This window comes from Micromesistius poutassou (assembly GCF_964030765.1).
Source record: "Micromesistius poutassou genome assembly, chromosome: 9".
NCBI lineage: Eukaryota > Metazoa > Chordata > Actinopteri > Gadiformes > Gadidae > Micromesistius > Micromesistius poutassou.
Window position 1 is genome coordinate 4205972 of NC_140279.1, and position 16546 is coordinate 4222517.

The following is a 16546-nucleotide window of genomic DNA, read 5'->3' on the forward strand; positions in this document are numbered from 1 at the left end:
CGGGCCTTTCGGACCTATTGTCTCATGTACGTCTCAACCTCAGAGGGTCATGTGACACTGTGACCACCCTACCTTCAAAAACACTAAAATGAGGCCGAAGGGGACAGTTTAACCGCATGACATTAGTCACATGATATCACCTCACAGGTGAAGCGGTAGCACCCTATACTACCTACTGTTGAAACAATGTACACCTGAACAATGTACACACAACGCACACTTTTCTTGATTGTGTAGGGCAGGGTTTATGGTGGAATAAGTAGTTTCTATTGATCGATCGACGCACCGGAAGCTCATGGGCTGATTCTATGAGATAAAACCATAAAGCTGATTCGTTTTGAAGTCTTTGTTTCTCAACTTTATATGAACGTCGCGTGACCTTTTTTTGCGTAACTGCACAAAGATAAACAGTTCTCGGGCAACAGCATAGAATCATTCCGGCATGAAATATTCTCCTATCTCAATTCAAACACTGCAAAAATTGACCCAATCTTAAAATTGTGCAACTTCATATCTTTCATTCATGTCGTCGTTCACTTGCATAATCATCATTGTTTTGTAACAGAGCTGAAGCAAAATATATTTTCCATGAGAAATAGGACGGTACTTTTATTAGAGATTTATATAAAGCAACAGTGCAAACAGAGATAAGCATTTGTTCTCCACTGGACAATTAAAAGTCTACTCATATAAGGGGAATATAAAATGCTTGTTTTTTCTGAATTTGTTTCTGTATTTGTCAGTATGTTGCCTCTCTTTTTGTCTCACGAAGTAATGATTAACATTTAAGTAACGTGACGTAATTGTCCTATGCAGTCTCGGGACAACCAATTCTAACAAAGAAAATCATGCTTTGCCATTATGTGGGGAAAATCCCATGGATTCTGTGTGTGTCTGTGTTTGTGTGGAGAGACGACAGCAATATGAGAAATAAACAGCACTATTAACTGTACGCAGTGGCATGATGGGAAATCTATTGTCGTCTGGGGAGAAGAGAGAGGGGGTCAGGAAGGAGACAGGAAGAGAGAGTCACTCAGCCTGGGGTTCTAGGGGGACTGCATACACATACACACACACACACACACACACACACACACACACACACACACACACACACACACACACACACACACACACACACACACACACACACACACACACACACACACACACACACACACACACACACACACTCTCCCTACCATGTTTATTGTGTTTGAACCAGTGCTGGATCCCCAGCATCCTGTTGTCCAGGGCTCCTAGTGTTTCCATGTGGCTCTCTCCCTCTGCTCACAGCTGCCACACACACACTGTCACACACACACACACGCAACCCCACCGGCAGGCCTGCCAGCTTCACAACGAGCAACACGCAGGCCTCATAACCCGCCGTTGAAGAATGTGAAAAGCTATGATATCTGTCCTGTGACCGGGAGATTGGGACATTGATACCTGGCAGGTTATATTTGCCTTTATTCATTTGACAGGGCCGTGGTTGCATTCCTGGGCTGCTCACATGAACTACCAACAATTCATTCGCTCGAATAATAGCATTCCTAGCCGTCAGCCCTGAATGACTAAAGACGAAATCTTGTTTGTTACGTGAATTCTGGTACTTTTTGTTTCGTCAACAAACTTCCCCTTTGACCCCTTCTGAGCTCAACCAAGCCTGTCTACTGACAGGAAGTGCACTACTTGCCGGTTAACGGAGCTGATGTGTCAGGGAGGGGATGAGGTTGAGGAGGTTTTTTTTATGTCACAGGTCGATGATCCTATGCACATCCTATGCCCACATGAAAATACGGAGGGAACGTTAAGAGTTGACGAAAATGAGCTCAAAACCGATGTGTTCTGAAACAATTCTGAAACCTTCTGAGTCAATACACAATAAACAATTAACGCAGTCAGTCACACAATCCACGCAGTCCAAGTGCTACTTAGAATCATACAGCGACATGTGGTGTCTTTGACACCACATGACAAGGACGCTGCTTGGGTCATGTTGACACATGACCCATATGAAGCAGTGGATTTACCGTTGGCTCCGTTATTTGAAAAGTGTCCAGTCAGCAGGGGAATCAATCCATATTTGGCACATTGAGGGCGGGAATTGAATGGCAGCCTCACAATCGCCTCGGGCTATTACTTCTTAATATTAAAGCCTTAATAATCTTTTAATTCAATAAAACTGTCAAACGGAACCTAGCAAAACATATAATATGGAAATGAACTAGCTACTGAGATCTGAACCGAACAAAGAAAACATCATTGGCTTTGTTTAATGAGAATGAAAATCAAAATTTTCTCTTTGACTTAGAATGGTGGTGGGTCTTTTTGCATTCAACCACCAAGAACCACCGCTATTGGCCAAAAGAGGAATTAAACATTAGGCACTCCCGCACAGGCTTCAGAAACATGTGCTCATGGCTGCTACTCTACAGCACTCTATGCTATGCTATGCTAGCATACTAGTGTAGTTAAAGAACAGTCCAATACATAGATAGTGAACAATAACTCAAACAGAGCACCTTAAAGAAATGTCCAGCCAGCAATAGCAACCCGATTCATTCCCGCCATCAGCACCCAATGGAGTAAGCAAATTCTAATAATGAAATACGTTTCACCCTCACGTTTCTCTTCAGCAGTTTAAACGTGAGCCTTTTCTTAATCCCTTTCCAGCGTTCTAAACCTTCGGTTCCACTGTGCTCAGCTCCATGTTTTGCCATATTTCATTGGCCAGCCCTCTCTGACTGGCTCTGATTAGATGTTCTTTGGTTTTCTCTATCATAGAATTTTAAATCAGAGCAGACCAGAGATGCTTTGGCAAACGGGATGTAACTGAAACCAGAAGGCTGCCGAAAGTGATGTACTTCAATGAAAAAAGTATTGTTTGTTTGTTTTTCATTTTTTTTGGTGGTGGTGGTGAGGGGGGGGACTGGTTGTTAACATCTACCTAGACAAAGGATTATCAGTGTACCACATCTTTTTCGACATGAGTGTCATGCTTATTACCGCAACAGCTACTGTAAACACTATGGCTTCATACACTGAACATACAAACTTAGTGAAAGGAAATGGTACAGGACCTAGGCCATACTCTCGAAAAGAAAAGAAACACAAAACAAAATAATTCCCCATTCCCAGGAGAAAAGGAAAACCCGGGAAAAATCCCAGGTCTATCGAAAAAAATCCAAATGAATTCCCGGCAGAGAAGGAGAAAAATCCTGGGGTTTGTACCTTGTTTGAGGCCATGTCGCTGACGGAGCGGTACGTCTGGATTGTCTCCAGCTGGTCCAGACACCAGTCCAACTCCTCCATCGTCTCCACCGCCATCTTCTGGTAGGCCTCGTCTGTCAAGGAGAGACACGCCGTCAGAACAACACACACACACACACACACACACACACTGGATGACAGGTTACAGCTCAGTTAGGCAGAGACACGCTGTCACCACACCACACACACTGGATGACCCATGCTCACAGCTCAGTTAGGAGAGTTTGATGGAAAAATGAGTTAGAGAAGAAGAAAATATTTGGCATTAGAGTACAATGACAATGAAGTGAAAACTAAAAACTTATTATTTTGGTTTTAAATGCAGTTGTGTGGATGTTTTTCCGTTCTCTGCCAACCAGTTTGTGAACATTCCACTTTGCTCGAGCACATGTGGTATTCTTTAACCCGGGGGGACGATGGTGGCGAGCTGTGTGTGGAGCTTGTTCTGGCCAGTGATTGATGTTGATTGCAGCGAGAGAGGGGTAAGCTTCTCTGACCTTAATTGTAGAATGCCATGGTGTGTGTGTATGTGGAGCTCCGTACAGGCAGCGGTTGAATTTGATGTTCAAGAGAGGGTTCTAGTGTAATGCCAGTCTACGCTACCCTAGAAATCCAGATTTCTAGCGAGAGCACAATTTAAATTTGCTCAGTGAGTCACTCTGGGAATAAGCAATATACTCACTCCCCGATTCTCCGATCACATCGTGTATCTGATATAGGCGGGCCAAATGTGTTGCTGTTTTACCAACTGGATATGGCAAGAGTCTTATCTATTGGTTAGCTCCGCTGGTCTGGATACGTCACCCCTTCTATTCTTCTGATTGGTCGTAGTGTTATCCAATACGTGCAGTGATATTTTCAAATGTATGCTTGGTGCCGCCCCTCGAGTTGGGCCATTTTCATCACTCGTTGCCAGACCCTACAGCTTTCTAGATGTGGGTCTGGATTTCCAGGCTTAGTCTACGCCACTGTGTAACGCCAAATTCAATTTACAACACAGATGATGAAAACGCTCCTGCAAAACAGCGGCACTTAAAGTGTCAGGTAATATGTATTGGTCATAATGATCATAATGTCATAGCCAAGGAAATAACATACCCCCCCCTCCTTCCTAGAACTAGAAGCCCAAATCGCATTTCTTTATATCTCAGTGTTCGAATTGGAGCTAACACAAGGGGTTCACTTACTCTTTAACACACAGCGGCCATCTATGGGCCTTATTCACTGAGCAGCCATCTTTGTTGTAAACACTAGCTGGTAGGGAAAACCGACCTAGATGACGGCTCAGTGAATAAGGCCCATAGATATACAAACACTTTCATATACTTTTCAAATGAAATGAACACAGGTTACGGTGTCTTTTCAACTTTTTGGATTTATCTTGAACCAATTGCCTCTCATTAAACTGCTTAGATCAGCCCTTTGGAATGTGCTTTTATGTGACTTCAATAGACACATGTTCACAAGAGTTGAGTCTTCATGAGTTTTCTGGCTTTGTGACGTCAACGTATTACCTCAGTGAAACACATGGAGCTGTTAACGGGGCCCGTTCTGGTAAGTCTTCTGAAGTGAAATTAGCGAAAACACGAGCATTCGTTTGCATTTTTTTTTTTAACACCTACCACACTGTCTGTAATTCAAGGTTGAAATTGAGTCAGAGTGTGTGCGTGTCTGTGCACGTCTGGTGCACAGACACGCACACACACACACAGTCTGGCCCCTGTGTGGTGTGTGTGTACTGGTGGTCTCCTAGCTGCCGAGCACAACACTGCGGGCAGGATGTGCGCGGATGCGACCTTAGCGCAGCGGCGTAGAATGTTGTCCTTCGCTCTGACTTCGGCCCCATCAAAGACGGCAGCAGCTCCTGTTTGCTCTCTCAAACACCAGAGGCCCCTGACACACACACCGCCCTCCCGCCACACAGACAGGCGTAGAGGCAGAGTGAAAGAGCATGGGATTGTTGGTATTTCTATAAGGCCGAATATGTGTAGTGTAGCTAGTTTGTGTTAGGAATATACCCCGTGTAATATTAAAGAAACGGGCTCCACACCTACTTATTAACTTATTACTTGTTAAAATATAACAAAAAGCTTCTCACATGAACCAGATCGCAGTAGATTGACGGTAAACCCGGTTGGTCATTTTTTGACATACAAATCCAAATTTGGTCATGATCAGCGAACAGGATGCTGTCAGGCATTAGAAACAAGGTTACTTAAAACAGTGGTTCTCAACGGGTCTAGCCTCAGGTCCCACATGTGTCTTTCATTAGTCAATAAGTCCTGACCCAGAAATAGAATATGCATTTACCCATATTCTGGAGACACAACCAAAGGTCACGGGACCTACATACCGTGTCACTGCATTTCAGCGGCACGTCACAACAACCAGGACGCAGACATGAAAGGCACAGCGCCCGGCGATGACACAACTCAATATCAGAAACAACTCATAACAGCTCCTCCAGAGTTGTGAAAGAGGTAAACTTCTAAGGTGGGGCGGGGGGGATGTGGGCGGGGATGAGGCGTCTGAATGAGCTGAGGGCAGTGTTGTCGTTGGTACGTGGGGGGTGAAATGACGTAGGAGATTTTCGTTTTGCCATATCTCCTGTCACTGTTGGGCAACGATAAATGACACGGGATGTCGACAGCAATTTCTAGAAAAATGTTTTTGGCTTTGAGAAATTGAAAGAGAAAGAGTGAGAGATACAGCAGACTCACGGCCGGGGATTTCCATCATACACCATTGGCCCACAGACTGATCACACATGCGCACACACACCCACACCAATACAAATACCCCCACACTGATGTACACTGATATACATACGCATCCCCCATTTCTGAAGATTATTTCCGAGTGAGAGTGGTAGTTCCCACAGTCGACAGAGAGTCCTTTATCTCTCTATCATCAAGGGAGATTGACATTGAATGGCGCAATTCTGTAAACTTTAAAGTGATAACACCCACAGACACAGACGTTATACGTGGTGTGTACTGTAGTATATTCTATAAGGTCATCCAAGGTCTGTGTGTTTGCAAAAAAAAAAAGAAAGGCAGACAGGTTAGACAGAATAGTAGACGGACAGGTAGATCAACTGACAGACAGTCAGGCAGACAGACAGTAAAACAGAAAGACAGGTGGAAGACAGACAGACAGACAGACAGACAGACAGATAGACTGAAAGACCCATCCTTTTGTTTTTTCCATTTGGGTATTTTGTCTGGATCTAACTACAGCACACAATCCCTCCCACCCTCCTTCATTTAACAAACTGCATTCGGGCAAATGCAAAGGGCGATCTGGCTTTGCGGGCGTGGTGAAAGCTGTCCCAGCAGACCCATATGGGCAGACACCACACCGTAAACAATGACGCAGGGAGAACCGCGGCACGGCCAAGCCACTCGGCTCGGTGACGAGGTGGTGGTGGTGGTGGTGTTCAGGCATCTAGCCGTCTGTTTCCAGGAACAGAAGGAGATAGAGGGTGCCAGACTGAAACCTTGAACCCTCTCCCTCCTTCTCCTTCTCTCTTTCTCTGGAGAAAAATCTGAGAGAGAGAGAGAGAGAGAGAGAGAGAGAGAGAGAGAGAGAGAGAGAGAGAGAGAGAGAGAGAGAGAGAGAGAGAGAGAGAGTCAAAGAGAAATCAGAGAGGGTGAACAAGAGAAAGAGAGAGAGAGAGAGAGAGAGAGAGAGAGAGACGTAGAGGGAGAGAGAGAGAGAGGAGGGTGCTCAGCCCGTAGCAGTGCCCGGTTGGCTCCTTAAGGAGGTTGAAGGTAGAAGTTTGCAATATGTCCAATATGCAACCCTGTCACAGAAGGATTTGAGTGGTGAAATAACCACACAAGTGTATTATTTGTGTTGGGAAATTAAGCAAGTAGGAGGAGGCGTTAAAGACTTATATTTAGAACCTTTTTTTAAAACCTATTTTATCATCTAGGTTCGGGAAATAGTATCAGAATCAATATTGAGATGTCTTTTGGCCATGCCAGTGATAGTTCTTCTCAGCCTCCCTGTGAGTGGAGAGGATGTACACACGACTGGGGCAGCCTTTAAACACCAATTTCACCAACAAGGACCCCACACGCACACACACACACACACACCATACACAGACCTCAAACACGCACACCAAACAAGGGAGGAGAGCCATGTGACACATCAGCCTATGGGATTAGTCTTATCAATGTTCTATATTGTACGATACACCTTTCTCGTTGATGTCTTCGGCTCCCATTCCTCTTCACTGAGCAGGCGGCCGTAAAAAAACCTGCCCAATAAAACACTTAAACACTCTCCCTAGCGAGACCTCATACTGTTCCTCTCTCGTGTCCGCAACACAAGACCCTTCACAAAGCACCAACACACACACACACACACACACAAGCTGTCTACAGGAGCAGAGCAGGCGTTTGGTGCTCCAGGTGCTCGGCGGCACCTGGAGTGAACCGCTCCGTTGGTACAGCAGCAGTATTGAATGGCCTCAGTGAGCTGCATTAAGGCCCCTAAAGGACAATTACAGAGGCGGCTAACCCAATTCAGCTTTAGTCATGGACGGCGCGCTCAGCTGTCCACACTGTGCTCAGCAGAGGAGTGTCCCTTTAGCATTGGGATTTTTTTAAAGGGTGATGAAAAATGATGGATGCCGGTGGTTACATGTACAATGAAAAAAAAAAAGTTCCAAATCTAAAGAGCTCCGCACGGCACTCATTTTACCCAGAGGTGCGGAGCGCAGCGAGGGAAGAACAGCATTTGGGTGGAAACTCCGAGCCGTGATGAATAGCTCAGGACATCGAGTTGGGGGTTGGAGTGAAAACACACGTTTTGCTGATCAGCTCATCACATGCGATGAATGCTACGGCTGCACTGTGGCGCCGGGGTGCCTTGCTCACCGACCCTGGGCACACACACACACACACACACACACACACAAGTATTACACTAACTACATTTGATCTTTTGTTTCTTTTTCTTCGGTGTCTGGTCTCATGTTATAAAAGGGTTGAATGGGGCTCACAGGTCTTGCCTTTGAAAATAAAACCGATAATCCGTTCAGTACGTTCTCTGCAGGGTCCTGACCAGCCGTTCAGCCAACCCTAATATCCCTAAAGGACAAGCGCAGAGCTAGAGCGATGCAGTCTCTCCATCACAATCAATTCATAGAGACATAGATCAATTCACACTATAGTATTAAAAGACAGTTCAGGCATATACAGTGCAGACCGGGACAGTCCCCTGCTACACAAGGTTCTGTCGATGAGCAGAGCTACGGAGTCCATATGTGCAGAGTTGAACAGGCCTGCTGGCAGGAGAATACTTCAGGGGAAGGGCAGCAGTCTCTTTTATGACCGTGCTGACGTCAATGACATAATTCAAATACTTACAGAGTGCAGCTTCCAGCTTTCACTCTGTGGCAGGGCTGCGAGCAAAACCCGGCATGGAACCCACTAAGAGCACGGCAAATCCCACACTGTGAGAAACTGGAGCGGAGTTCAGTGTAACAGACGCAACTCTCGGGGAAACACACATGGTCTGTGTTTGCTCACTTTTGTTCACAAAGGTGCCACTGATAAAAAAATGTAAAAATAAAAAAATAAAACAATGATCTGCTAAATCTAAATTTGACTGAAGGGCGCAGTGGTCAAAGAACATTGAGGTTAGTGAGGAAGAAAAAAAAAAGGAGAAGCAGACCTCATTCTGATTAACTATTTCATTGTAGAACTTCTCCTTTTCTGGTTAGACTACATTCATTATTCATCTGACATAACAAGGAACTACAACAAGTAATAGTAAAATTCTGACACATTCAACTTCCTTAACAAGGAACAACAAGGTAGAGTACGTTCCAGCTACATTTATCTGCCTTAAAAAGGTTTCTTCAAAAACAGCTGCTGAAGTGATCATGAAACCACACTCTCTCACACACACACACACACACACACACACACACACACACACACACACACACACACACACACACACACACACACACACACACACACACACACACACACACACACACGTATACAAGACGCACGCACTAACCCACACATTCTCACACACTTACACATGCGCAAACCTCAAAAGCGTATTCAGTAGAGCTGTTTTGTGTATAGCTGTGGTCTCTATTTTATCTTTGCATTCTGCTCAGGTCCTATTCAACCCACCATGTGTGGTGCATGAGGAGTTTTGTCATATCTTAAAGTTCAAACCTCCCTGGCAAACAACAACCCACATTTTAGGTGGTAAGGTCGTTGGTTTGCTTAGTTATTGACTGCTGACTGCTGAGAAGCAGAAACATAATACAGATGATGATGGATATCTGTTTGGGAATTGTCCCATGTTGTGGTCCGTTAGTAATGGGTTTATAGGCTGTCAATGCTTTCCAGGAATTTAAACTCTCAGTATCGAATCCCAGCTGGAATCACTTGTTTGGAAGCAAACGTTGGGTCCCTGAGCAGCACCCACCCTCATGGTGGATAACCCTCCCCACACCAGCTTGACGGAGCTGAATAACTAGATTTAAAGATTGCATCTGAACAGAAACAATAACAACTCAGTTAATAGTATTACAGACCGTTACACAGTTTACTGAACAGAACTCGGCCTCAGGACATTTCTGTTTAAACATGAGGTCATATGATTCGATTTGTATGTGAATGTATAGTGTCACTCATGATACTTATTGAGATGGATTGAGAATTACATACCATCTTGCCTGAAATATTAGACTAGAAAAATATGTTGAACAATATGTTTTCTTTAGACGGGACCCCTCAGACAATCGTCTTCGACATTGGTTGTGCACAGATGGATGTAGGCAATAATACAATGTTTTCCTAGATCTTCTGCCCCAATGATCAAACAGCTTTTCTTGTTATTTGGTCTCAGTGAAATGGAGAACCTTCTACATGCAGTTTCTGTGCATTTAGCAAGTATTTCACTTTCATGATGTACGTTCATTAAATTCTCCCGACCTCTGTAGTTTGCAAGATCGCCATTTTGCCATAAATGTTCAAGCCTAAAACTAGCATGGTTGACATGTTGTTGGCTTCCATGCTCGGTCTTATAATGATGTATTATCAGTATCAGTAAGACAATCGAGGTCAAAGGGAGGTCACAGCAATGTTGGAACAACAACAGCGACATCACACATCTGTTAAAAACTGGAAATTCCCCAAATACCGGTAGAAAAGGTTCCCAACCTGGGCTGGGGACCACACTTTGGGAATGCATATTGCAGGAGATTGCTGACTTATAAGATATACATATTTGATGATGCATATTTTTTTAGGCCCTTATATTCCAATAGTGATTATCTACTAACTAATGATTGGTCGCCATAAGAAAACTACTACTACCTACTCCTATGGGATACGATGAAAAAACAGGAAGATGTGGATTGGGTTAAAACATTAGGGAAGCACAGTGTCAAAACACATCCATTATTTCACCACCTCTTCACACCACTGCTCAGCCCCAATACAAAGTGCAACACATCCTTTCTTCCAAACAAACAACAATCCAACGATCACCTGACGTTGGCATGAAGGCCGGAATAAAACCTCAACACGTACGCACACATCAGATAATGGCATTTCGCCCGTACGGGGGAACACGATGCCTCCAGATCGTCACAGCCTCCGACATGCACACCATGCCTTTATCTCTCTCGCCGAGTCACAACACGGCGATAGCGCACCGCTAGGCCTCAGCGACTGACGCATGCGAGGCTGACCGTCCTCCGGTGAATCCCGGGTGGATTCCCCGGGCAGGGTGCCAGACGACTGCGCTCCCAGCTGGTTTTGATAGCCGTGGATCGGGCAGTACTGCTGGCACTCAGGCTTGTTTATGACACCCGAGCCTTGCAGGCCAGGGCCTTGCCCTAGCCTGTTGTTGTGGGACAGTGTGAGACTCTAGGAAGGTTTTCCATAGTAAAACAATGACTCTTATCACCGCTCACATAGTATGAATGTTGTGTTGGATATAAGCGAGATATTGAACTGAAGAATCCTTTATAGGAAAACTTATTCCCAGAAAATAGCTTACATAGGACTCTGCTTTGTTGTAGTGATTGTGATTAATCACTAATCACTAATTGTGATTAATTAGTTGTCAAAATGCACAACTAACAGGAAACAATCTTAACAGTACTCCTTGTCATCATTCATATCGGCATATACACATATGAGAGGCATCGACCCACATTCCTGCATATCTCAGTTCAGTAGATGTGGAGATGCACAAGGCCACACCGAAGCCTTTATATATACTGTATCAAAACACAAACACACACACATGCCCGCCACACACACACACACACACACACACACACACACACACACACACACACACACACACACACACACACACACACACACACACACACACACACACACACACACACAAGAATGGAGCCACACACACACACACACACACCGTAACACGAGTGTCCTTTCATTATCATGTGGTAATTAGCTTGGTACCTTACGTAAGACAGTTTGAACAGACACATGCCGCTGCTATCCACTCTTCTCCACACACACACACACACACACACACACACACACACACACACACACACACACACACACACACACACACACACACACACACACAATTACCAATTCCATAGTGATGGAACTGTGTGCGCCAGGACATCCAATCTATTTCTCTGTGACGTCAAAGAGAAAGAGGAGGGGAGATGGAGGGAGCCAGAAGGGGAGGTTGCATAACCCTCACAGGTAGAAAGGCTGTGAAGGCCTGACTCTGGTGAAGGTCAGGGCAACCATGGACAGCATGCACTGAACCTCAGATGAGAAGGGTGACTGGGTGCTGGCCCAAGGAGAACGAAAGATAGGTGCTTCCTGAATTAGAAACAATGTGCAAATATAGATGGCACGTATACAATACGTTATGTCTTGGTACAAACTGGTGAAGTGGATTTAAAGTGGATTGTGAAGAGATTCCTCCACATTTGTGCCGTATGCATGAAATCACCTGCAGCCAATTGCTTGTTAAAAAGCATTCAGAGATTAGTCTTATAGGGGTGTGCAACACTCCAGTGACATTACATCAATATGTGCTTCTCCAAAACACTCACCAGGGACCAGTTACGCTAGGGGAGGCGGAGAGAGTTTAAGTAATATTCCAGTTAATGGTTGCTTGTCGGGCTTAATCTATCCACTGTCTGTATGATTGGAGACTATTGATGGCAGACATTTCCCAGGCTGCATCATATCAGTAATACGATACAGCATTGTGGAATAATGAGCTAGTGTGGGGATGAATGGGATGCTGAAACACAGCACACACACACACACTCACACATACGCACACACGCACACACAGAGTTACTGTAAATCTCTGGAGCTCTATGGAGACACCAGCAGATATAGTAAATATTGTCGGTGACGTGACCCTGTCTCCAAGAGCTGTTGAGACGGGGCTGGGGGGTGGTGGGGTGGCTGGAGCAGGGGGCAGCAGGCAGTTTAGAGGCAGGTCGCGATATTCCTCATCGTCCCTCGGAGAACAAACACACAGTCACCCACATCTGTCGTCCCAACCGGTGTACGCTAGGTGGTAGCTCACACACACACACACACACACACACACACACACAGGAACGCTGCCTACGTCTGGACACTGAGCAAGTGATGCAAGAGAAGCGTTCACGTGTGCAAACACAGAGTAGCACCGTCACCCAGATAAACATGGCCCGGGGCGGAGCGCACAGCGGGGCCTGAGTGGACGGCAGGCGCCGGGGGCTTCTAGAACCGACGAGTCAGAGAGAGAGAGAGAGAGAGAGAGAGAGAGAGAGAGAGAGAGAGAGAGAGAGAGAGAGAGAGAGTCAGTGAGAGAGAGTCAGTGAGAGAGAGACAGAGAGAGAGAGTCAGAGGGAGAGAGACAGAGAGAGAGAGAGACCGTCACAGAAGTACTAAGGACCAGAAGAAAAGTTCCGACCTCGGTTTTCCTCTTCTTTTTTTTCTTTTACATACACAGCAGTGCTGAAATCTGATTGGCTTCCTGGGAAAGGGGGGTATAAGATGTGTTTTCACTGGAATACTGTATGTTAAGAACACTTTCTTTCTCTGAACTCCAGCCTTCTTTCTCTTCTGGGTGACTTTTGATGGAATTAACTGTCATCATATACAAACATAGCTTTGTTTCAATAACGTCTTCATCTGAAACGGATAAAATAATGAACAGATCACAAAACAAACACGCAGACCAAGACGTTGGACCGAACCAGTAATGCAGCACAGTCTCTATCATCCATCATCTCCATAGCAAATCAACACAGCCGATCTACCATCTCTTCTCTTGAGTGACGGTTCCCAGACATCTTAGTTCTCGGTCCAGGACGGCAGGTGTGCACCAGGGGCATGTGAGGCCTGTTCTGCAGGGCCAGTGTTAAGTCATTCAATACAGGGGACAACAATGACATGAGCGGCCGGACCGGGGCCTGTGACGCAGGTCTGGAGCGGCCCTTTGTCAACGGGGCCGCTCTGAGGGAAGTCATCTGTCCACACAGAGAGATGGATGGACTGCTACTGGGAGATCTCATAGGAGGCCTGTACGTGTGTGTGTGTGTGTGTGTCTCTCGGTGTGTGTGTGTGTGTGTGTGTGTGTGTGTGTGTGTGTGTGTGTGTGTGTGTTGCCCGACTGGCCTATTTCCTCATTAGTGACACAAACATGCTCAGCAACGACTTCCTCTGTCAGCAGGTGTCTGTGTGAAACACGCACAAACACACACTCGTGCGGAAACACGAACACACTACTCCTGCACACACACACACACACACACACACACACACACACACACACACACACACACACACACACACACACACACACACACACACACACACACACACACACACACACACACACACACACACACACAAACAATGCACCTGCTAAGCTTTTTGGAACCAGAGAGAGGGCCATCCTGTTTTGTAAAGCACCACTTAGACTCTCTCTCTCTCGCTCTCTCTCTCTCGGTCTCTCTCTCTCTCTCTCTCTCTCAGTCTCTCTCTCTCGCTCGGTCTCTCTCTCTCTCTCTCTCTCTCTCTCTCTCTCTCTCTCTCTCTCTCTCTCTCTCTCTCTCTCTCTCTCTCTCTCTCTCTCTCTCTCTCTCTCTCGTTGCTCCTATCTACCCCACCTGGGGGGGCCTCCGGGCTCATATTGACGTAGGTCTCTTTGTGCTGCAGGAAGACATGGGAGGAGCCCCCCACTGGAAGACTCTGTTCAACCCGGTCCGCTCGCTGAGATGACCTCATGCATGAGGTCCCCCCGCTACAATTCCCTGGAGCTGCAGCCTGCACCGCCTCACAATGACATGCTGCACTCATTGTGTGAGGAGCAGCCCTCAACCTTTTGCAGCCCATGACATCACACGTGTCATGAGCAGTTAAAGCCTCTGCACCACGCACACACCTCTTTTTAATAAAGTCCTTGATTCACGTAGAGCACAGCATCGAATGTCTGTGGTCGCGTTTCTAGATAAACCATTGGATATAACAGGATAGGACTCTCCTGGAGGTGACTAATAGAGGTCACCCAGTGTGGAATGGATGACGAATACTCTTATAAGTACGTATTTACACACAGGTAACACACTGCAACTGAGCACACAGCTGCACATACTACTTCGCGACAAACCAACGCATGCATCCCCCATCACATCTCGCTGTTCACGTTTCACAGAAGGGTCAGAGTACAAACCCACAGGGCACCTCCATGACCTCTATCCAGGCAACGTGAGAACGTTTTATAGTCAAGAAACATGAATAACTGTCCAACGCACGTAAAACATAATCACACAAGCCTGAGCCGCTCTTACTCTTGACTTGTCCCACACGAACTTTAGGGTCTCTCTCCCTCCCTCCCTCTCCCTCCCTCCCTCTCTATGTATTTCTGAATGCCAGGTTTCCCAATCATCTGCTAGAGTCTGGACCACTGTTTTCATCTATTATAAAGACACAACGATGATAATTGTTTGATCAAAGCAAACCTCGCGTTGGATAATGAGGGCTATGTGAGCAAACGTTTGGCCTTGGCCGTCTGTGATGACGGCTGTTGAAGAGAGGTCACCGTGTCTCCGCTAACAAGCTGCTCTCTCCGTGAACCCTCTGGTCCGGCAGTCAGGTCGGCCTGCCGGACCACCGACTGCACCCCCTCCACTCCTCTAACCCTAGCCCTATCCACTGCCAAGGCTGCTCCAATGATCAGAGGTGGCGGGTAGTAGTAAATCCGGGAAGAGAGGGGTAACACTAGAAGCCCAGGGACTGAAATAGTGGTGGCTAGTTGCTAGCTGCCTTGTGAGCTAGCAACACAGAAGGATAGGGGAGTCAGGGAGAGTGGGATTCCCGACACATGCAGCTAAGTATGGCTTAAGGGAAGGGAAAACAACATGGGTGGGTGGAAGGAGAGGTTGTGGCGGGAAGGGAGGGGGGGGGGGGGGGGGAGACAGTGAAGGAAATAGAGGAAGAAAGAAGTTGTTTCCATAGCAACTGGTGCACATTGGCCTTTTGAAGATGTGCAGACAAGTAGAGGGGGAGAAAGCCAGCTCAGATAGATAGCTTGCTACCTACTAAGGGATGTAAGAATGCTAGCCCTTCAGTGACATCCTCCTGATCTCCACGAGGACACTTGACCTGAATCCTATGCTAGGGGATCGATTGTTTATGTTCACGTAACTGTTCTCCACTGAGCGTGTGTGCAAGTGTGCATGTGTGTGTATGAGTGTGAGTGGGTGTGCATGCGCGTGCGCGTGCGCGTGTGCGTGTGAGTGTGTGTGTGTGTGAATAGTGACCATGGTTGTGTGTTCGGTTTGTAAGATTAAGATGATTACAGTGGATGGATGTTGGTTCTGGGGGTTCCCATCACATGTGTACATACAGTACATAGACTCACGCATGCAGCTAAACAGGATGACCCTTCAGCTTATTGAAACACATCCGTGTCATGGGATTAAAGGATGTATGCATTAATAACAACACTGTGACAAGAAGCACGTACAACCGTACGGGGGACAAGGTAAACGTCTTTTTCCTTAATAAAACTATTAAAGCTGTGCTGCCGGTGATCAAACTTAGTGTTGTTGTGATACAATGTATGTGTGCATATAATTAACCTTAGCTTGTTCAGTGCTTAAGGCTCAGTTATGGTTCCATGTCCACGCAACGCAATGCTTTGACGTGAATCTGTTTTGGTTCTGCGTCAGCTTTTAGTAAGTGGACCAATCACAGCCCTTGCAGCTGAGTTGCAA

At 46.1% G+C, this 16546-nt stretch overlaps 1 protein-coding gene across 1 annotated transcript in view; it reads right to left on the minus strand.

Annotated features, from left to right (window-relative positions):
- Window positions 1-16546, minus strand: part of pde4ba (phosphodiesterase 4B, cAMP-specific a) — a gene marked incomplete at its 5' end in the record, with an annotated part of 93730 nt that overhangs the window by 19558 nt on the left and 57626 nt on the right. Inside the window, 1 exon segment of the mRNA XM_084473022.1 lies at window positions 3238-3350. Within this exon segment, the coding sequence (XP_084329148.1) occupies window positions 3238-3350 (113 nt within the window).